Source organism: Oryctolagus cuniculus, chromosome 8 (genome assembly GCF_964237555.1).
Source record: "Oryctolagus cuniculus chromosome 8, mOryCun1.1, whole genome shotgun sequence".
Taxonomy (NCBI): Eukaryota; Metazoa; Chordata; class Mammalia; order Lagomorpha; family Leporidae; genus Oryctolagus; species Oryctolagus cuniculus.
In genome coordinates, this window is record NC_091439.1 from 96468551 (window position 1) to 96492185 (window position 23635).

At 39.5% G+C, this 23635-nt stretch overlaps 1 protein-coding gene across 2 annotated transcripts; it reads left to right on the top strand.

Moving 5' to 3' along the window:
* Positions 1-837: 837 nt before the first annotated feature.
* LOC100342219 (UDP-glucuronosyltransferase 2B14) lies at positions 838-22882 on the top strand. 2 transcript variants are annotated; one of them, XM_002717143.5, is made up of 6 exons: positions 838-1612; positions 2900-3048; positions 6941-7072; positions 11363-11450; positions 13692-13911; positions 16274-22882. In XM_002717143.5, exons 1-6 carry the CDS (start codon positions 886-888, stop codon positions 16551-16553), a joined length of 1596 nt encoding a protein of 531 aa, XP_002717189.1. In that variant the 5' UTR covers positions 838-885; the 3' UTR covers positions 16554-22882. The 2 variants fall into 2 exon arrangements, with proteins under 2 accessions (XP_002717189.1, XP_008266006.1); XM_008267784.4 differs by lacking the exon at positions 13692-13911 and having other exon boundaries at positions 16274-16438.
* The last annotated feature ends 753 nt before the right edge of the window (positions 22883-23635 follow it).

Consider the following 23635-nt stretch of genomic DNA (forward strand, 5'->3'; position numbering starts at 1 on the left):
CTGTATCTCTCTCTGTCTATCTCTCTTTCTCTGTGTAACTCTATCTGTGAAATAAATAAAATAAAATAAAAGTAATTGTCCAGCTTACTCAAAAACTGGGCATTTCATGCTGAGAAAAGCAAACTAAGACCACAAGTTAAAAATTTACTCCTCAAGTAGACACAGAGACGTGTGCCAGTGCTGCTTCCCCGTGCTGTATCAATCGATTTACATGAAATGCCCACAGTAGACAAAGCTGTAGAGTCATCAAGTAAATTAGTGGTTTCCTAGGGCTGAAGGAACCAGAAACTGGAGTGTGGGGGAAGGGCACACAGGATAAAGTGGTCAGGGCTTATTTGGGGGGTGATGAAATGCTCAAAAATTGATAGTGATGGTAGCTATAAATTCATGAAAAATACAGAAAAATCTTGAATTATACACTGAATTGATGTGTATGTGAGTGAATTGTATTTTATCAAAGTTTATATGGAAAATAAATCCCTTGACCCATGCTACCCAAGTGGATCAGTGCATAATTACTTTGTCTGTAGTTCTGTGTCAGGGAGACAGCAGACGCACGTCACCCTTCACTTGCCACTGCTCTTGGCATAGCTCTAAAATCTCTTGCATAACACAGGTGCCTTACACATGTAGGTTATCACCTTAGAAATAGGTCAAAGCACTTAATCAAAATAGAAACACTAAAAACAGTCACATAAACACATCATTTAACTTGGCATTTCCACCTGCCATCCAGGTTGACAAGCTCTAATTGTTCATATGATGTATTTACTTTGACCAATGCAAGTTATATTTTAACTACTTGATAAATTGCTTCTTGGATATAAGCAAGGAAAGTGACAGAAAGGAATAACGATTGGAGAGGAAGCGTTTCATTTCACCGGGATGTCTGTAAAACACATCTCGGCTCTGTTGCTGCTGCTACAGCTGAGTTACTTCTTCAGCTCTGGGAGTTGTGGGAAGGTGCTAGTGTGGCATGTGGAGTACAGTCATTGGCTCAATATAAAGACAATCCTGGACACACTTGTCCAGCGAGGTCATGAGGTAACTGTTCTGAGATCTTCAGCTTCTATTTTAATTGATCCCAACAAAGCATCTGGAATTAAATTTGAAACTTTTCCTGCATCTTTTGCTAAAGAGGAAATGAAGGATTTTTTCATTTATTGGATCAATAATGCACTATATAATATGTCACTAGACTCATATTGGGATCATTTTTTCATACTGAACAAATTCTTTCCAAAATATTCTGATGTCTATGAAAATATCTGCAGAGACATAATTTTGAACAAGAAACTCATGACGAAACTGCAGGGATCGCAGTTCGATGTTGTCCTTGCAGATGCCATCATTCCTGGTGCTGAGCTGCTGGCTGAGCTGCTGAAAGTGCCCTTCGTCTACAGTCTCCGCTTCTTTCCAGGCTACACTATGGAAAAGTACAGCGGAGGGCTGCACGTGCCTCCTTCCTACGTACCTATTATTCTGTCAGGTTTAACTGGTCAAATGACATTTATGGAGAGAGTTCAAAATATGCTATGCCTGCTTTATTTTGACTTTTGGTTCCAAACTTTTAATGAGAGGAGATGGGATAAGTTTTACAGTGAAGTACTAGGTAAGTCATGATTTTAATTGATACTATGAAGCTTTAACTTTCTGTGACTTTGTAGGCAAACTTGTACGAATATAAAATCAGAGGCATTTTCTTTTATAAGTGAAATAATGAAATGAAAGTATAAAAAGAGCTATTGGTCTCAAAAACATTATGGAAAGGGTCACATTACAGTACCTGTTATAAGTCAGTGGCAACTTAGTAGATACTAAGTTGATCTTCTGTATATAAAGATAATTAAAAATGAATCTTAATGAAGAATGGGATGGGAGAGGGAGTAGGAGATGGGATGGTTTGCGGGTGGGAGAGTGGTTATGGGAGGAAAAACCGCTATAATCCAAAAGCTGTACTTTTGAAATTTATATTTATTAAATAAAAATTTAAAAAAAGAAAAAAATAAGAAAAGTCAGTAGCTCATCACTAGGATATGACCCTCCAGCAACAGGTGAAGTACTGAGGATTTCTCTCAGCAAACCTACGTCCATTTTACTAGACATTTTCACATTATGCTAGTACAAAACCCTATTATGTTAATGCATAGAGGCAAGTAGATTGAATTGTTGCACATACTTCTAGTACAAGTACTTACGTGACAATTGAGGAAATCGCTTTCTTTTCTGGAAGTACATTTTCTTAACATGTAAATAATTTTCAAAAAGTTTACACATACAGAGTTTTATTCCAGCTGCCTATAAAGTAAAAGCCACATTCCTTCATTAAGTCCTTAAATATCATTTGTATAGGACTTACGAGCTTTTACATGTGTGAATGCATATGTAATCAGTCTACTTTTTAATTTTTTTTTAGAAAAATGAAGCAAAATAGGAGTGAACTCAATTCTTTGTTTTTATAAGTTAAAAATTTCATTGTGGTATTATGTAGATTTACATGAAAATATTATGTAGATAAGTGTTACACTCCTAATGTGAACCAAAAGCAGTCACAGGTACAAAGCTTTAGCCATACTCAAAATCCTCTGATTGAACCTAGAAAATTAGGGATCAGGGACCAGTTGCTAAATTGTAGAAACTGGACTGAGTACTCTGGCTGGGACCATGGAGGAATCATTTGATTCTGTAATTACAATCGATGTTTATATCTGCCATTGCCACTTCAAGTTTAGAAGGAAAACAAATGCATGTTTAATTTTATATTGGCCTATTTTAATGACTATTTATGATTGTAAATATCCTGAGGTAACATTACATAGTATCCCCTCATTTTCTTCACATGCACTTCATATGAACACTGTTCCATTACTGTCCAATTTCTTCTGTATCCTCTGTCCAGGAAGACCTGCTAGATTCTCTGAGCTAATGGGGAAAGCTGATATGTGGCTCATCCGAAGCTATTGGGATTTGGAGTTTCCCCGCCCACTCTTACCAAACTTTGAATTTGTTGGAGGGTTCCATTGCAAACCTGCCAAACCTCTTCCTAAGGTAAATACCTTCTGTTCTCATGTTTTGTTTGCTTTCCATTTTCAGTGGAAATGACCCTATATTTTTCATTTAGAGAATTTGACCCAGGAAGAAATATTGGACACTGGATAAAACATCTTGACTATCAGGAGCCAGGAGCTTCTTCCAGGTCCCCTACAGGGGCGCAGGGGTCCAAGAACCTGCGCCACCTTCCACTGCTTTCCCAGGCAACCAGCAGAGAGCTGGATGAGAAGAGGAGCAGCCAGGACATGAACCAGCACTCCTATGGTATGCCAGTGCCACAGGCAGAAGCTTAGCACACTAAGCCACAGTGCCAGCCCCAAGAGCTACTACTTTAGGAGCAAGATGAGTAAGGAGGCTGATTTCAGTAGATAGGTAATTTGGTGTCTAAAATAGGTAATTTGGTGTCTAAAATAGGAACTAGCTTAAAATATGCAGTGAGGTGTGTTGAGGAGAGGACAACAAAAAAGAGTTGACTTAGGGAAAGATAGGATCAGGTTTTCTTTAAAAAGAAAAAAGGCTTGAAGATGTAATTATTGGATTAGATTTCAGAGAGATGCATGGCTCTGGAGGAGTGATGAATAAGATGGTTTTAGGAAATCAGGCAACAGAAAACAGAGAAATATGTTCCAATAGTCATAGCATGCAGTGCCGGCATCCCACATGGGCCCCAGTTCTCATCCCAGCTGCTCCACTTCTGATCCGGCTCTCTGCTATGGCCTGGGAAATCAGTAGAAGATGGTCCAGATTCTTGGGCCCCTGCACTCACAAGGGAGACCCAGAGGAAGCTCCTGGCTCCTGGCTTCAGATCAGCCCAGCTCTAGCCATTGCGGGTATAGAAGACCTCTCTCTCTCTCTCTCTCTCTCTCTCTCTCTGCCTATCCATAATTCTGCCTTTCAAATAAATAAATAAATTTTAAAAAAATAAATAAAATGATAATGCACTTGTCATTTTTCTAAATATTTTTCTAAAGAAAAATGCTGGGGATGGGCATCGTGGGACAGCAGGTCAAGATGCCATTTATGGGATGACTTCATCCCATATTGGAGTGCAGGTCCAAGTCCTGGGTGCCACATTTCTGTTCCAGCTTCTTGCTAATGTATACTGTGAGGCAGCAGATGATGGCTCAAGTACGTGGACCCTTTCATACCTGTGGGGAACTCAGATGGAGTTCTGTGCTCTTGGTTTTCACCTTGGCCCAGGCCTGGTTGTTGTAGGCATTTGTGGGAGTGAACCAAGATATCAACAATCTCTCTTTATCTGTCTCTCTCTCTCTCTCTCTCTCTGCCTCTTTCTCTCTCTCTCTCTCTCCCTCCCTCCCTTTCTCTGTCACTCTGCCTTTCAGGTAGATGAAAAGAACTGAAAGAACTGAAATAAGCACTTTTTTAAAAGTTAGGAGAGGGCCTGGTGTTATGGCACAGCAGGTTAAGCTGCTGCATGTGACAATGGCATCCCATATGCGCACTGGTCCAAGCCCAGGTTGCTTCACTTCTGATCCAGCTCCTTGTGAATGCAACTGAGAAAGTAGAGGAAGTTGTCCCAAACACTTGTACCCCTGAAACCTACATAAGAAACCTGGAAGCAAGGTTCCAGGCTCCTTGGCTTCAGCATGGCCCAGTCCCAAGCTGTTGAGGCCATCTGGGGAGTGAATCAGTGGTTGTAAGATATCTTCCGCTTTCTCTGTGTTTCTCTCTATGTGTGTAAATCGTCTTTAAAATAAATAAATAAAGCTTAGGGGAAAAAAGCTAAGGGAAATGATTTGTAACATTTTGACCATAAACACTGATTTGAATATAATATAATATATGTATGTCTGATAACATTACATGACACCTGTATATATGTATAATTTGTATGTGTCATAAAAATAAAAGTAAGTAACAGAATAAAATGTCATTGGCACTTAGTGAATTAGAACTAATGTGGACTGTTGACATTATTGCTACATTTTGCTGTTTTTACTTAAACATTTAATTACCTAAAGTGTTTCAAATGTATTAGATTTAAACCCATTCAATGGAAAGTGGATTTCCAACAGATTAAGATTACATTCTCAAGTGAAGTCAGAGAGAGGCAAAAATTCTATAGATACATTTAAAAAACCAATGTATAAGTTTTGACAATAAGATGAACAGATGAAGGCTAACGTTTTTTTGTAAGCCTTGAGGATCTTCAGCCATTCCTCAGCAACGTAAATGTTTCGTTCTTAAAATATCTGCAGCCAAATCCAGTTTTACTTGCTCAACCCCATAGGACCCCTTGGTAAAACTCCTTGGAGAACTTGATCCTCAGCATCACAACTGCCTGATGGAGTAGGAACAGGGGAAATGCTCATTGCATTTGGAATGAAGAACTAGGAATTTGTATCACCTGCACCTGATAAGGGCCTTTAGTTTAATTGAAATAGGATTTTGTGAACAGATGGTGATCCTTATAAAGGAACACAAGAAGGTAATCTATTTTAGATTCATATCACACCATAAGGACATATGTAGAAAGTAGATAATTTTAGCCGGCGCCACGGCTCAATAGGCTAATCCTCTGCCTTGCGGTGCCGGCACACCGGGTTCTAGTCCCAGTTGGGGCACTGGATTCTGTCCCGGTTGCCCCTCTTCTAGGCCAGCTCTCTGCTGTGGCCAGGGAGTGCAGTGGAGGATGGCCCAAGTGCTTGGGCCCTGCACCCCATGGGAGACCAGGATAAGTACCTGGCTCCTGCCATCAGATCAGCACGGTGTGCCAGCCGCAGCGGCCAGCCACGGTGGCCATTGGAGGGTGAACCAACGGCAAAGGAAGACCTTTCTCTCTGTCTCTCTCTCTCTCTCACTGTACACTCTGCCTGTCAAAAAAAAAGTAGATAATTTTAATGTTATATTACATTATTTCTCAAGAGATGCTTCTTAACTACCATTTTATTACAGCAACATGAAACTGATATAAAACCAATATCAATTTTTAGTGCAAATAGATTCAGCTTTATATGGTAACTTTAGTAACTTTTGCAGGTCCTAAGACTGAGATAACATTATCAAAAGTTCTGTACAGCATTTCTCTATGTTTAATGAATTCTTGATTTGTCTAAAGTGAGAGTGACTGTGTTGGGGCAGGGAGAGGAGGACAAGGAAAAGCAGGACAATGGGTGGATAGTAATGTAATGATAATTACTGATTAAACCTGTTGTTACTCAGTTGCACACCTTTGAATCCAAGTCAAAGACTGGAAAGTTTGCCCTCTTGTTCTGTGTTAGAAATCTCTCTCTCTCTCCAGATAATTTGCTTTTCCATTAATTATCAAATTATAAGATAATCTCTTTTTTAAAAAACAGAAGTAATATAACAGACTGCATCAAGTTTTTTAAATATTTATACTCTTTGGCTGTACAAGATACTCACATGAAACTATGCAGACAAAAGTAATTAAGATATGCAAAATTAATAGTCATAAAAGCTATTTATAAAGGTAACCAATGGAAGTAGCTTAAACCTAATACTAAGGAATGATTAAACTTCTTTATGTGTAAATCAAAACAGTATAATGATTTTAACAAAGAACCCATATTAACAGTAAATCAGCCAAAATAGGAAGTTTAGTTAAAAAAAAGGAACCAAAAAAGATAAATTAAATCACATTCTTTTCTGTAGAATGAAGAAAGATTATAAAAATAAGTTTATCATTTCTTACATGTGTACTATAGTGTGCCTATTGTGACCTTACTTAACACTACCACCTGTGCACTTTGAAATGACTCAGATGGAAAATTTTGTCTGGTACACATTTTACCACAGCCACTACTCTAATGCCTTAATAGTCCTTCCTCTGTTGTTTCCACCAACCCTTTCAATATCGTTTGTTGCAATGTTGCTTTCTTTGTGACAGACAATTTTCTCTTCACAGGAAATGGAAGACTTTGTGCAAAGCTCTGGAGAAGAGGGAATTGTGGTGTTTTCCCTGGGGTCTATGGTCAGTAACATGACAGAAGAAAGGGCGAATATGTTTGCAACTGCTTTTGCCCAGCTTCCACAAAAGGTTAGAAAAAGTGTCCTAATGGTGGGTGGCTACTGAATGAGTCTGTTAAACTCTACAAAAGGTCTTATTACAGAATCTTCCTGTGTGAAAGGTAAATTGATATAATAGTTCTAATTTATCTAAGATATCAATTTGAAAGAAACTCTACTTGACAGGTGCAAAAGTAGCACAGAGAGTGTTTTAATTGTTAATTTTGATACTAACATTATGATAAGAAATATATTTAACAGGTGCATTGTGCAGCTTTGATATTATCATCATATTGCAGGCAGGAACACAAGTCACCAAATTCTGTCCTGTCACTTGCTTGTTTTTCTTGCAGCTGCTGCCAGAAAGGACTTAAATGTTGATCTCTTTTTATTTACGAACAACGTTTTTAGTTTTCTAGCTGATATAACCTTGTTAATATTTTGCTGGTAATCCAAAACCATTTTTAACTTTTATTAGCAAATAGAAATTCAACACTTTAAGATGATATTCCAGTTTATGTGGATACTTTGTGGATAGTACGATCAGAGTCTTATTTTGGTACTGGACATGGAAATGGTCTGAATATAGCAGAAATGAGCAATGTTGGCTGTCAATGCTTTGTAGTGCATCACAGAAGAGTTGAAAATTGAACAAAATTCAGCATCATAGCAATTATGGATTTTTTTCATTCACTATGTTATTTTAAGAACCGGGACTTTTTCCCACATTTAAAGAATTTCCCCGGGGCCAGCCCTGTGGCATAGTAGGTTAAGCCTCCGCCTATGGTTCTGGCATCCCGTATGGGTGCTGTTTCGAGTACCTGTTACTCCACTTCCAATCCAATTCCCTGGTAATGTGCCTAGGAAAGCAGCAGAGGATGGCCCAAGTGCTTGTGCCCCTGCACCTGAGTGGAAAATCTGGAAGCAGCTCCTGGCTCCTGGCTTCAGATTGGCCCAGCTCTGGTCATTTCAGCCATTTGGGAAATAAACCAGTCTCTCCATCTCTCAAATAAATAAATCCTTAAGAAAAAAAGAATTTCCAATCCTAGTCACAGGAATACTACCTATGGATTGATTTAAAAAATGCACCTTGAAATTTTTCCTAGAAATAGTGATTAAAAATGTGTAATCTACAAGTTAGATATAATTACATATAGTTGCTAAACAAAATTAATTTATTTCTCACACATAGACAATTGCAGAGGTAGGTTTGCTTTTTTAGTAAATTAAAGTATATCAATTCCAATGAAATAAGACATGAAACACTGGATATGTTAAACTCCAATTTTTATTTTATAAAAGATGAAAATGTTAATATTAAATTAGCAAGTCAAGACTAAAATTATATATACATATATTTAAAAAGTATAGATCATTGGAAAAGAGTTACTTCTCTTCGTACTTGTGGGGAGCAACTTGGATTAGACTGTTACTCGAATTAAGACTTATTCTATGCATCTGCTCTCCCACAATATGGCGCTGGGAGAGGAGGAAACAGCTTCTACACAGCTGCCTCCAGTTCAACCAATAAACAGCAGGACCTGCTCCTGATTGGAGGAGAGCAGCGTACTCGGCGTGTGGGTAGCAGAGTTGGGATTGGTGGAAGAGGACTATAAAGGAGGAGAGAGACAACATACACTGGGAACATCTATCTGAAGGAACACCTGTGCAGCCCCTGAGAGAGCCGGCTGGCGGTGTGCCGCTCCCCTGCGGAAGTGGGGAAAGTGGCAGGGGGAACCGCCCTTCCACGGAGGTGGAAGGGACGGTAGCCAACCCGGGAAGAACCAGCAGCAAACCCGGGAAGGGCCGAGCAGACGAAAGAACAGCGCAGGGTCCTGTGTCGTTCCTCCGTGAAGAGGGGGAGCGACATAATGGTGCCGTGACTCGGATATGAAGCCTAGGCAGGGTTTAGTGTCATTCCTCCACGAAGAGGGAGAGCGACATAATGGTGCAGTGACTCGGATAGGAAACCTAGGAGGGAAGAAATGGGAAGAAGTGGGAAAATACCGGAGAGAGAGACTAGCAAAGAGCCTAGGGAAAAGCCGGATGGAAAAGGTGCCGGAACAAGCTATTGAAAGCCTAGGCATAGACTCGGATACAGACTGTGGGAAAGAAGTTAGGATTTAAAGTGAAAGCAAGAAGAAACTTAGACTCAGATATGGACTGCAGGTTGAAAGTGAAAGTGAAACCTAGAAGAAACTTAGACTCGGATACGGACTGTGGGGAGAAGCCAGGAGAAATGAGAGGGGAATATTGTTGGAAGAAAACTTAGGGAAACATACCGGGTAGAGAAAAATGTTAGGGAAATTGAAGCTGCGGGGGCAGGCTGAGGCGGAGACGTAAGCCAGCTTGGAATTCTTCAAGTCAGCCCGGGGAGCAAAAGGCGAAAAGTTAAAACCAGAAGCGGAAACGTAAGCCAGGTTGGAATCTGTCAGATTAGCCCAGGGAGCAAAAGACGGGAAGCCAAACTGAAAGGTGCAGACGTGAGCTAGGTTGAACTCGCCAGGTTAGCCCGGGGAACTTAGACTGAATACCGGTGGTGGAAACGTGAGCTAGGCTGTGTGACTCGCGGAAGCCGCCGCGAGCAGAGAGAGCGCGCGGGGCGCAGGTAGGTAGGGAACGCGGGGCTAGCGCGAAGGCCGTGGTGCGGGCGCGAAGGGGCGCAGAGACCGCGGAGTGCGCGCGAAGCCGGTAAGCCGCGCAGAGCCAGGAAGCCACCGCAGGGTGGGCGCCGGGAAGCGGCTCAGAGCCGGGAAGCTGCCGCGGGGTGAGGCGCCGAGAAGCAGCCTCGGGGCGGACGCCGGGAAGCCACGGGGATAAGAGAAACAGAAGTTTAGAAGTAAAATGAGAGAAATAGGAATGCTGGTAGATAGAAGTAAAATAGGAGAGATAGGAATGCCAGGAGATAGAGAAATAGAGAAAAATAAGGCCTCCCCACAACACGGCAATGAGAGAGCTTGGATTCAGTCTGCCTGATTAGTAAGACGATAAGCACCTGCTGGTGGCTAGCAGCTTACCCGCTGCAGGTCACCGAAGACAGGCACGTTATCAACACCAATAAGTCTCCCCACAATACGGCAATGAGAAGGCTTGGATTCGGTTTGCCTGATAGGGCTTGTAAGCACCTGCAGGCAGTTCTAGCAGAGCAGAGCAGAGCATGAGCTGCAGGGCACCGAACACAGGCACGCATCAGCGTCTAAAAGCCTCCTCACAACATGGCGAAGAGAGGACCCGGATTTGGTTTGCCTGATTGGTAGGGCTTGTAAGCACCTGTGGGCAACTCTAGCAAGCAGAGCAGAGTGTGTGCCGCGGGGCACCGAAGACAGGCGCGTATCAACGCCAAAAATAAAAAGAAAGGGGGATCTGTGGGGAGCAACTCGGACTAGACTAAGTTACTGGAATTAAGACTTATTCTATGCATCTGCTCTCCCACAATATGGCGCTGGGAGAGGAGGAAACAGCTTCTACACAGCTGCCTCCAGTTCAACCAATAAACTGTAGGACCTGCTCCTGATTGGAGGAGAGCAGCGTACTCGGCGTGTGGGTAGCCGAGTTGGGATTGGTGGAAGAGGACTATAAAGGAGGAGAGAGACAACATACACCGGGAACATCTATCTGAAGGAACACCTGTGCAGCCCCCGAGAGAGCCGGCCGGCGGTGTGCCGCTCCCCCGTGGAAGTGGGGAAAGTGGCAGGGGGAACCGCCCTTCCACGGAGGTGGAAGGGACGGTAGCCAACCCGGGAAGAACCAGCAGCAAACCCGGGGAGGGCCGAGCAGACAAAAGAACAGCGCAGGCTCCTGTGTCGTTCCTCCGTGAAGAGGGGGAGCGACACGTACTAAACTTTTTTTTTTTTTTTTTTGACAGGCAGAGTGGACAGTGAGAGAGAGACAGAGAGAAAGGTCTTCCTTTGCTGTTGGTTCACCCTCCAATGGCCGCTGCAGCCAGCGCACCGCACCTATCCCAAGGCAGGAGCCAGGTGCTTCTCCTGGTCTCCCATGGGGTGCAGGGTCCAAGCACTTGGGCCATCCTCCACTGCACTCCCTGGCCACAGCAGAGAGCTGGCCTGGAAGAGGGGCAACCAGGACTAGAACCCGGTGTGCCAGCGCTGCAAGGCGGAGGATTAGCCTATTGAGCTGCGGCACCGGCCTGTACTAAACTATTTAACAAGGTCTTTTAGTTGTCATTATTTGAACTCCCTTCTCTTTGTCTTTTCTATGGAAGGCAAAGATCTTAGCGAGAGATCTCTCAATCTCTTTAGAATTCCAACGTGCTGTAATATCAAATTTGATTTATGGATTATGTGCTTTCTTTACCTAACAGGTTCTTTGGAGATTTAATGGGAAGAAACCAGAAACTTTAGGACCCAATACTCGGCTGTATAAGTGGATCCCCCAGAATGACCTTCTTGGTAAGACTCTGGAGAAACAGACACTGAAAACACAAGTCACAGCTAATCAGGATGATCATAGTTCATCAGGAAACTTATTAAATATTCACTATGGAAAAACTCAAAAATACAACCAAATGTCTTCACCTATATTTTCCAGTTCTTCAGGAAATAACAATGAATCATAACAGATGGCTTTTTATTGTTCACATCAATTTCTTTGTGACCAGAATGAAAAATATCTTAATTCTAGATGTAGTTACTTCAGAGAAAATTTTTCAGTAATTTCCTTGGGGATAGTTGGCTCAGTGGTTAAGATAGTTGGAAGACTAGTGTCCCATATTGTAGAACCTGTGTTCAAGTTCTACCAACACTTCCAATTCCTGCTACTGTGCACCCTGAAAGACAGAAGGTGATGGTTCAAATCCTTAAGTTGCTGTCAACCACATGGTAGATCTGGATGGAGTTCCTGGCTCCTGGCTTTCATCTAACCCACCTCCAGCTGTTGTGGGCATTTGGGAAGTGAATGAGTAGAAGGAAGTTCTCTTTCTCTCTCCCACTGTCTCTCTCTTTCTCCCTATCTCCATCTCTGCCCCACTCCCCCTGCACACATATATGTCTCTGCCATTCCCTCTTTCCAATTAATTAATTAATAATTTCCTGGGTAGTCTCACTGACTCCCAATTCTTTGATTATGTTTGCTCTTTCTCCTAATATAGGACTTTCCAAATGCCACTGAAAAGCATTCATCTGTCATTATGAATGACCCTGCATTTTCTATGAAAAAAAAAAAGCTACAACTTTTATCATGATGTGATAACACATTTTTTTTTTATTTGACAGGTAGAACTACAAACAGTGAGAGGAAGAGAAAGAGAGAAAAGGTCTTTCTTCCTTTGATTCACCCCCCAAATGGCTGCTACGGCTGGCGCAGCGCCCATCCAAAGCCAGGAGCCAGGTGCTTCTTTCTGGTCTCCTGTGCGGGTGCAGGAGCCCAAACACTTGGGCCATCCTCTACTGCCCTTCTGGGCCACAGCAGAGAGCTGGCCTGGAAGAGGAGCAACCGGGAATAGAACCTGGCACTTATATGGGATGCCAGCGCTGCAGGCAGAGAATTAACCAAGTGAGCTACAGTGCCAGCCTATAACACATTTTAAAATCAACTGTGAGCTGGGGCCGGCGCTGTGGTTCACTTGGTTAATCCTCCGCCTGCGGCGCCGGCATCCCATATGGGTGCCGGGTTCTAGTCCCGGTTGCTCCTCTTCCAGTCCAGCTCTCTGCTGTGGCTCGGTAGGGCAGTAGAGGATGGCCCAAGTGCTTGGGCTCCTGTACCCACACAGGAGACCAGGAAGAATCACCTGGCTCCTGACTTCGGATGGGTGCTGCGCCAGCCGTAGCGGCCTTTTGGGGGCTGAACCAATGGAAGGAAAATCTTTCTCTCTCTGCCTCTCTCTCTCACTGTCTAACTCTATTTGTAAAATAAATTATAAAAAAATGAAGTGTGAGCTCTCCTTTTGATTCCAGCACTGTGACAATGCCACTCCCTGATACGTTGTACACCCTACATATCAGACTTAGTGAATGCACTACGTCTTTGGGAGAAAATGTTTTCACCTGCACTTGACCTTTAAAAAAGATTTATTTATATATTTGAAAGCCAGAATTACATAGGGAGAAGGAGAGACAGAGAGAGGAGAGAGAGAGGTCTTCACCTGCTGGTTCATTCCCCACGCCGATCTGAAGCCAGGAATCAGGAGCTTCTTCCAGTTTCCCAAGTGGGTGCAGGGGCCCAAGGACTTGGACCATCTTCTACTGCTTTCCCAGGCCATAGCAGAGAGTGTGATGGGAAGTGGAGCAGGTGGGATTCAAACCCAGACCCATAAGGGACACCAGCACTGCAGGCGGCAGCCTTATCCACTACGCCACAGTGCAGGTCCCCGCACTTGACCTTTTATTTGGCAGTGGAAATGTGTAGTTTATTTCATTCAAAATGTGGTCCCTCTTCATGATGATTTGTCAATCTTGTATATAGTTCAAGTCTGATATCACACACCACCACTTCCATGTGGCCTTCCTTACTTCTCCAGTGATCTTAGGTGTCTCTTCCTCTTCTTTTTGAAGGCAGCTTAGATACAGTTTCATGGCAATTGATAACATCTTAAATAGAAAGCATTGTCTATTTTAGTGACATATACTGTATATTTCCCACTTTATTTGTAGAATGTATAATTGATAACATTACTGAAAATCACTCAATTCCAGGTCATCCAAAAACCAAGGCATTTGTAACTCATGGTGGAAGCAATGGCATTTATGAGGCAATTCACCATGGCATCCCTATGGTGGGCATTCCTTTGTTTGGGGAGCAACCTGATAATATTGCCCACATGACAGCCAAAGGAGCAGCTGTTAGAGTGGACTGGAAAACAATGTCAAGTACAAATTTGCTTAGTGCTTTAAAGGCAGTTATTAACAATCCTTTGTAAGTATTTCCCTGTTTTTTTTTAACTATATAGTATTTATAGATAAATTTTTACTTGTGTTCAAAGGGAGTAGCATTGATTGTGAACCTGGACATCATGTTGAGTACAGATTTGCTAAATTTTGGAAGATAACATCAATAATTCATTGTGAGTGCCACAATAATTTTGATGATTTTATAGAATGATTTTCAGAGGTTTAAAGATAATACACAATTTTGAATTATCCAATATGTGGAATGTCACTGAAGACATTTAATGAAGGATTACAAGGAATCCTTAGGAGCAGAGCTGAAATCTAAATCCAAGCATGTTATAAGAATATCTTATTTGTAAAATCAAAGATAATGCTTCTGTAAAACTTCAAAATTTATGTACACTTCTATATGATAAGAGTTAGTGATTAACACTAAGATGTTTCCATATGAGACAAAGTAGGAAAATATGCTTATAAGGGATTACGCTTACAGAGAGCTTCTCTATTGTGTCGTATTTCTTAAATGTAAACATATTTTTCATTTACACTGAAGTAATATTTTTAAAGATCTATTTATTTTATTTGAAAGGCAAGGTTACAGAGAGGCAGAGGCAGAGAGAGAGAGGAGAGAGAGAGGAGAGAGAGAGGGGAGAGAGAGGAGAGAGAGAAAGAGAGAGAGAGGTCTTTCATCCATAGGTTCACTCCCCAGATGGCTGCAACAGCTGGAGCTGCACCACTCCGAAGCCAGGAGCTAGGAGTTTCTTCCAGGTCTCCTATGTGAGGGCAGGGGCCCAAGGACTTGGGCCGTCTTCTACTGCTTTCCCAGCTCATAGCAGAGAGCTGGATCGGAAGTGGAAAAGCCAGGACTTGAACCAGCACCCATATGGAATGCAGCACTGCAGGCAGCAGCTTTACCTGCTGGGCCACAGTGCCGGCTCCTGAAGTAATATTTAAGAAAGCAAATGAAATAATGATACATTTTCAGGGATGTGCATATTATCAGTGACAAATTAAAATCATTTGGTTGTATTAAAAAACACAAAGATGCAATTAGTGTGACTTTAATTTTATTACATCTATTGTTCATCCTAATGAGCACAATGAGAAGCACATTTCTTTTTCTTTTTTGAAGAGCGGTATATCCTTTACTTGCTAATTTAATGTAAAAAATATAGCTGTCTAGTATAGATGTTGTTCTACATTTTTAACTTCTAAAAAAGTAATGCTGATGAATGAAGCAAACTTCTTAACTGTCATACTGTAAATATATACAATATGACACTCATTGCATCAATTTTCTGAATATACTGTACAGTTTATTTATTATGTCCTTTCACAATTATATTACGAAAATATAACAGGAATAGTACACTCCTCTGAAAAACATTCCTCCAGCTACAATCTTTAATTAATAAGAATGGAAGTTACCTCCACTGTGATTGCTGTAGTGACAAGCTACAGCCTTTTGTGGTCCAGAATGTATAAGCCACATCCCTACATACACCTTTCTGTGTTGCCCTTTATTCCTTGATCATTTCAACACTGGACACAAGGCAACTAAAATGCAGCTACAATGCCATGAAGTCACACCAGAACAAAATGCAACTGCAATGCATTGAATACACTCCAGATCCTAAAATCACAACACTAACAAGAAGTACAATGTCTATAATATAAAACATTTACTGTTGTTGCACAATATGATGAAAACAATTCAACATATTATCAGAATCAGTGCACTGTAACAAAGAAAAATCAGATAAAGAGTATACTATACCTAGGCATTCTATTTAGCAATCAAAAACTAGGAAAAGAAAGATGTACAAAAGGAACAAATTAGTGTCAGCATGTGGATTCAAAGGACATTGATTTCTCTACCTTCATAGTTGTAATAATTAATGTACTGATTAACGATTAAGCTTAATACCAATTCTTGGTGCATAGCAACTTCTTATCAATTTTACCCAGATATGTATCTGAGCCCTGTCGTGGACTTACTTATGTCTCTAAATTCTGGAATAATTTGACCCACATACATCACTTCCTAGATAATTCAAAAATTGCACCTCTAATAATTGCTATTGTTTTTGCAGTTTTCTTATTTCTTTTTTGCCCTTGAGTATTGCTTCATTTTAGTTTCTTTTTTTGCCCTTCTATATTGTGATGTTAGAAACACTTGTTCTCTCTCAAGTTCTCTCTTCTTATCTTGAAGTTATGTACACCCTATGAATTCCAGGCTACCAACTCAGCTCTCTATAATCATTACTGAAGAAAATTATTTTTCTTCCATTTTTATATGACATGAATCATTATCAACTGCGTGAAAGTTAGGCATATCCCTGTTTTCTAATTCATTCTATAAGACAATGTATATTGACTTTCATCAGCTATAAAGAGAATGCTATGAGATTATCAAGGATTCACCACGATCAGCCTGTGAAGCCCCTGGATCGAGCAGTCTTCTGGATCGAGTACATCATGCGCCACAAAGGAGCCAAACACCTTCGGGTTGCAGCCCACGACCTCACCTGGTTCCAGTACTACTCTCTGGATGTCATTGGGTTCCTGCTGGCTTGTATCACAATCATTACTTTCCTTATCCTAAAATGTTTTTTGTTTGTTTGTCAAAAGTTTGTTGTGACAGGAAATAAGAATAAGAGAGACTAAGCCTCTTTCAGACCTAATGCTAGCAATAGTGAGAGCTGAGAGCATTCTTTTTATTTTAGCCACTATGGATCAATGTCTGACAACATTATTCTACACATTTTATGAGACTTGCACTTCCTGATTCATCCAAATGTTTTATTCTTGATTGGATATTTGAATTCCTGAAATCCAAATAAAATTCCACTACATGCATATATACAAATATATGTATAGATGTCTGTATGTATATATTTCTGAAGAAAATTAGGAATCACTGGAATTTCAGCCTGTTGTTTTCAGAACAGCTAAAAGCCTGAAGTGGGCACTTGCATTTTCAGAAATGTCATCTACTTGAATACAGCGCACACACAGAATGTTTGTATCCTTACCAAAGAAAACCAGAGGAAGATGCTTGGTAAAGGTGATAAGACAGATTTTGTACAGACCTCTGTTGTTTGGGAGAGAGGCTCTAGCATAAACTGATCTTGACTTCAAATAGGAAAAAAAGTTTCTGAGATTTTAAAAAGACTGAGCATTGATTAGGTTATTTTATGAAAATGCCAAATGAAAGAAGAATGAAGTAAAAAATTATTAAAAGTGATTTTGCAAGAAGGATTAGACAATGGACAGTTTCCAGTTTGTCAGGATTGCTTTACTTTAGCAACACCTAAGCGTGGACAACAGGTTCACCTTTAGGAATAAAACTAATAACCTAGTGAAGGTGGAAGACAGGCTAACCTTGGTGAAACCTCTTAGCACATTGGTTAAGAGAGTCTTTCCTTTGATAGGGAGTTTACAGTTCACATTTCATATGAAATACAAAGCATGTTGTCATAGGAATTTTTAAATTTTGAAAAAAAATTGAGATGGCCCTAACTTGCTTCCTACCTAAATCTGGGCAATCTAGTAAAATATTTGGTTAGGAAGATGAGATATGTTTTCTGCATGAAGCCTTTAATATACTTGAGATACGATGGCAGTAAGAGACTACTTCTGTTTAGTTAGTTTACGTGCTGCCGAAGTGCGCACATACTTCTGTTTAGTTAGGACTGAAAATTCAGGACCCACAATTTCAGTCTAGGCCCTCAGGCTTATGATGCTAGATTATTTGCATCCTCCTGCAATAAGATTTCTTTGCCCTGCCTTGTCAAATCTGATACCTTCAATTACTTTAATAGCTGGGATACAGAGAATATGGAAACCAGAAGTTTATATTAACTTTTTTATGATACTTTATTTTTATTACATGTCATGTAATATTAATGCAACGAATACAGAGCAACGTGGCCCATTGATTTAACTCAAGGAAAATAATGATGTTCTCCTCTTACCTCCTACTTTCTCCCTTCCTCTCTACCTCTCCCTTTTTTTCTTGCTTTCTTTTTTAGTTTTTGATGTAACATTTTTAATTAGCATTATAGTCAAATGTTTAATATTTCACTAAATAAAGAAATCAACAAGTAAAAAATAAAGGCCTTAGTTCAGTGGTAATATAGGCAAGGTCAATACACAATAACCAAATGGAAAAATTTCAATTCACCCATATCCAGTAAATTTAAAATAATCACACATCATTAAACCTAAAGTAATATAACATTCTCAACAATTGTGTTGACATACGTGTAAAACAAAGTTTGACAAAAATATATTTTTAGCAATTGAAAATTTTTTTGTTAATATCTCTTTTTTGTTTTCTGTTTTTTTAATTTTTTTAATTTTAGCTCTCACATAAAAGGGTGAACATGCAGTATTTGTCTTTTTTTGTCAACATGATGTCTTCCAGTTACATTCATTTTGATGCAAATGGTAAAATTTCATTCTTATTTTATAGCCGAATAATATTCCATTTTATATATATATATATATATATCACATTTTCCTTATTTCCTTTATCTATTTGTATGATGATGGACACTTTGGTTGATTCTATATTTTGGTTATGTGAACAATACTGCCACAAATATGGTGGTGAAGGTATCTCTTTGATAAAACACGATCATATCTTTTAAGTATATACCCAGTACTGGGATTGCTATATCATCAGGCAAGTCTATTTCTAGTTATTTTTTTAATTAAGTAAATCTCCATACTGTTTTCCATAGTATCTGCACTAATTTACATCCCCACCAGCAGTGTATAAGTGTCCCTGTTTCTCTACATTCTCGCCAGCATTTGTTACTCTCTGAGTTTTGGATAATAGCCATTCTGACATGGGTGAGGTGATATCATGGTTTTAATTTGCATTTCTGTGATGGATAGTGATATTGAGCATTGTTTCACATTTTTTGGCCATTTCTATTTCTTTTTTGACAACTACCTATTGAGGTGCTTTGTCCACTTTGTAACTAGAGTGATTGCTTTTTTGTTGTTGAGTTTTTTGATTGGCTGAAATATACTGGATATTAATCCTTTAATTTCTCATTCTGTTGGATGTGTCATTACTCTTTTGATCATTTCCTTTGCTGTCCAAAATCTTCTGAGTTTGGTATAATTCCATTTGTTTAGTTTGGTTTGGAATTGCCTGTGCTTTAGGGATCTTATCCAAGTCATCACCTTTACCGGTGTCTTGGAGTGTTTCCCTCTACATTTTCTTCTAGCAGCTTTGTAGTTCAGGTTTTAAATTTAAGTGTTTGTTGCATCTTGAGTGATTTTTTTATATTGTGAGGTATAGATCTAATGTCTCTCTTCTACATATATTAACTATTGCTTGTTGTCTTGCCTCAAAAACACAGAAATGGAGACAGATGGAATGACAAGCCAAGCATTACTTACAAGAATTTTTAAAATCTATTCTGGAGAAAGCAGGTAAATGCAAAATGTGTTCACTTCATCTTAAGGGCTGTTAACCACAGCCTTTGGACCCTGAACACAGAAGGCAAGCAAACATGGAGAAAAAAGAGTATGAATTATGACCCTGAGAGGATGTACTATTTAAATATTCTTACAGCAGTCTTCGATGCAGCAAAATTATTTTTGGCAATAATTGCTAATGAAACTAATTATGACAAACATTTCCAGAAAAAGTACATAATGAATATTTTCTCTTATTACTTTTTGAATAAATAATCCCCAAGTATAAAGCAAAATGTAAAACAATTAATAAAGTATAAAAGAGTAGAAAAGAAATGTTTGTGTCCTTTAACTTTATTAATGCATTTTTAAAAGATGAGAAATATCTGTGTATCCATTATTCTGAATAAGGAAGCTCTACATGCACTATCAAAGCCAAATTCAAGTCTATTTCTTTTCTTTTTGAAGTATATTATACAAGTTCATTAATGATTTTTTTCAAAATAGAACCTCTTTGCAATTTTATAGTCAGATGCATAATCTATATTTACTCATAGGTGAATAAAGTAGTTTGTCTTAATTTTGAGACATTTATCCACATAAAGCAAAAAATTTACCCATAGTTAGGAAAATATTTATATATGACAAAACACCGAGCAAAAATCATAAAAATTCTGTTATACATTAAATTCCAAAAAAATAATAGTTTTCATTTTATTCCTTCAAGATTGATTCTTACAGTTTTTAAGTATTTCAGCAGTCAAAAACTTTAAATACAAACACACTAATTAATCAAACTAGAATGAAAGAATTGGTATATTTTTTCATTTTTATTATCTATTTCATAGTCATCTTTATATCAAATATACTGCAAGTACCATGTAGATTGAAGACAAAAGTCAAATAATAGTGAACTTTATTGTGAAAATTATACCTGGCTAGCCCATCTATGTCAGAGAAAATTATATAACTAGAAATTTTGTCTATTAATTTCCATGCAGGATGCCATGTTTACTAAGGGAAAATTAATACAAACATGCTAATAAGAAGTCTTCTTTGTATGTTTCTAAGTATATCATTTAATATCATTCTATATATTCTTTAACATCTGCATTCTGAAAACCCAACAATAATGGCAGATGTAAGGAGTGGAGCCTTAGAAGAGAAGAGATGTGTCTTCCTTCTTGCTCAAGTCTGATAATCCTATTTGGTGGGTTCCATTCAGTCTGAAAGCACTGCTGATAAAGCCCTGGGGAATTTTACAAATTCCATGCTTAGAAAACCTTCTGCTCAACAATATACCAGAAGAAGTGGAGATGAGAAACCATGTGCCCATACCCATAAAAACCCCTGTCTGAATGCAACTGGTGCTCTCCTTTCTATGGGGAGATTCCTGCCTTGCCTGTCAAGTGTATTCCTTTCAATAGACTTTGTTGACATGCTTGCTGCCAATCTCTGTCTCATGTCTGAAATTCTATTCTTGTGAGAAGACAGGAATTTCTGCTCCAGACATCTTTGTTAACATATTTTTGTCAGAACTAGTCAGGTGAGAGCAAGAGTGGTGATAAATCCAAACAATCTCACTTAGGCACTTGAGGAATGTTCCATGTCTAGTCTACTTTTATCTTTCTCCCACCTTGTCTACTTTGCTCCAATGGCAGCCAGACACACATGCAGACATGGTGCAAGCAGTTGAATGTCATTAAGATAATCAGAGCAAGAAGAGTTTAGTGGTAGGATGAGGTGAGAGGGAATGGAGAAGATTGCATTAGACACCCTGGCAGCCCCAAGACAATGTCCATTCTTCATAGACAAACCATGAAACCACACACCTGCCTATTCCTTGTATCCAGTCTCATCAGGAATTTTTAAACAAGAGACCAAGTACAACTCACTCTCAAACTCACTACCTACAGACTCTTGGCCCTCCTAGTCTTGTTTGTGACCTGCCCAGTGTTTGTTTGCTAATCCACTTTCTTCATCTTAAATGCTGGGGGTGGGAAGTGGATGTTGCATTTATTTGGCAGTTGAGACCTAGTTTCTAATCTCAGTTGGTTCTGAGAACTTTACTTATTACTTCCCATTAAAAGATACCACATCCCTCATTTCTGCTGCCTCATTTTCTACCATTTTATAAAAAGCACTGGCAACAACTGGTCTTCAGATGGTTCATCTTAAACTGAAATTTTACCACCACCCAGACCCACTACAGGGACATGCTTTCCAACTGTCTCTTAAGTTTTATTTTGTAGACTGGCAATGGTAGGCCTCATGACCCTTCTGTCCCAAAGGGTTCCTTTTTTGCTTGTTTGTTTGTTTCCACTAAATTATGGAATTTACAGGGCTAGTGTTGTAGCATAGAAGATTAAGATTCCACCTACAGTACTGGCATCTCATATGGGCACCAGTTCAAATCCCAGCTGCTCTACTTCTGATCCAGCTCCCTGCTAATGCACCTGGGAAATCAAAGGAGGATGGCTCAACAACTTGGGGCTCTGAACTCATGTGGGAGAACCAGAAAACGCTCCTGCCTCCTTGCTTTGGAACTGCAGTCATTTGAGAAGTGAACCAACGGGTGGATGATCTCTCTCTCTCTCTCTCTCTCTCTCTCTTGCTCTCACTCTCACTCACTCTCTCTGTCTTTCAAATAAATTAATTAATCTTAAAAAATTATGGAAGTTTTTCTGCCAACCTATTAAATCACTCTATTCTATAGTTGGGACCAATATATGCCTCCTCTTCTTTTAGCTTCAGTGGCCTGAAAGGATGGAATAGTTTGTGAAACCATGCTGTAGTTTCAAAAGGCTGTAAATTACAATTGGGACCATGTCTTCTACATTTCCAATTCTCTGGAAATATTTGCAGTTAAGTCTATGGATCTATTTCTTTTACTTAAAACAGTGTTGGTTCTATACTTAAATCATTTGTCTTTTAGGCTTAAAGATTTTCCTGAAATTTATAGAGTTTGCAACACTTTGGTAAAACAATAATGTAAACCAATAGAAAAAATTAAAAAGTACCTGCTTTTTAATTTTTTCTATTGGTTTACATTGCTGTTTTATTCTTAGGTGTTTAAATTTTAACTGAAAAGTGATCTCTGTTAAATATAAGAGTGGGAATAAGGGAGGGAGGAGATGTACAATTTGGGAAATGCTCAATCGGACTTGCCCCAAATGGTGGAGTTAGAAACGTGCCAGGGGATTCCAATACAATCCCATCAAGGTGGCATGTACCAATGCCATCTCACTAGTCCAAGTGATCAATTTCAGTTCACAATTGATCACACTGATAGGTCTAAGAGTCAAAGGGATCACACGAACAAGACTAGTGTCTGCTAATACTAACTGATAGAATAAAAAAGGGAGAGAACGATCCATCATGGGAAGTGGGCTACACAGCAGACTCATAGAATGGAGATGTCCTAAACAACACTCTGGCCTCAGAATCAGCCCTTAATGCACTCAGATCTGGCTGAAGAGCCCATGAGATTATTTTAGGCATGGAAAGCCAAGACACTCTGGCAATGAAAAACAAACAAACAAACAAACAAACAAAAATGAGGACCTAAATGAAAGATCTCTGCGAGTGAGATCACAGTGGAAAGAATGGGCCATCAAAGAAGGAGGTACCTTTCTCTGAAGGGAGGAGAGAACTTAAAACTTCCACTTTGACTATGACCCTGTCGGAATAAGATCGAAGTCAGCGAACTCAAAAGGCTTCATAGCCTTGGAAACTCATGACTAGAGCCTAGGGAGATTACTGACGCCATAAACAAGAGTGTCAAATTGTTAAGTCAACAACAGGAGTCACTGTGTACTTGTGTCTCATGTGGGATCTGTCCTTAATGTGTTGTCCAATGTGAAGTAATGCTATAACTAGTACTGAAACAGTATTTTACACTTTGTGTTTCTGTGTGGGTGCAAACTGATGAAATCTTTACTTAATATATACTAAATTGATCTTCTGTATATAAAGATAATTGAAAATGAATCTTGATGTGAATGGAATGGGAGAGGGAGCGGGAGATGGGAGGGGTGTGGGTGGGAGGGAAATTATCGGAGGGAAAAGCCATTGTAATCCATAAACTGTACTTTGGAAATTTATATTTACTAAATAAAAGTTTTAAAAAATTGTGTTTGTGGTAAAAAAAAAAAAAAAGAAACCTGCTTCCTACTTAATTCCTCTGAAATTAAAAACTAATTTTGAAGCAGGATCCTTGAACATAGAGGGGGGACACCAAAGCTTTTAGTGGGAAGCAGAGCTTTATTAATGCCAGCACTAGCTAAGCAGATTCACATCAAAGCTCCAAATGC

Coding starts and splice junctions, on each gene's coding strand:
- LOC100342219 (XM_002717143.5), top strand. CDS start 886: ATGTCTGTAAAACACATCTCGGCTCTGTTGCTGCTGCTACAGCTGAGT. Junction 1,613..2,899: donor GTTTTACAGTGAAGTACTAG/GTAAGTCATGAT, acceptor TCCTCTGTCCAG/GAAGACCTGCTAGATTCTCT. Junction 11,451..13,691: donor CCCCCAGAATGACCTTCTTG/GTAAGACTCTGG, acceptor ACTCAATTCCAG/GTCATCCAAAAACCAAGGCA.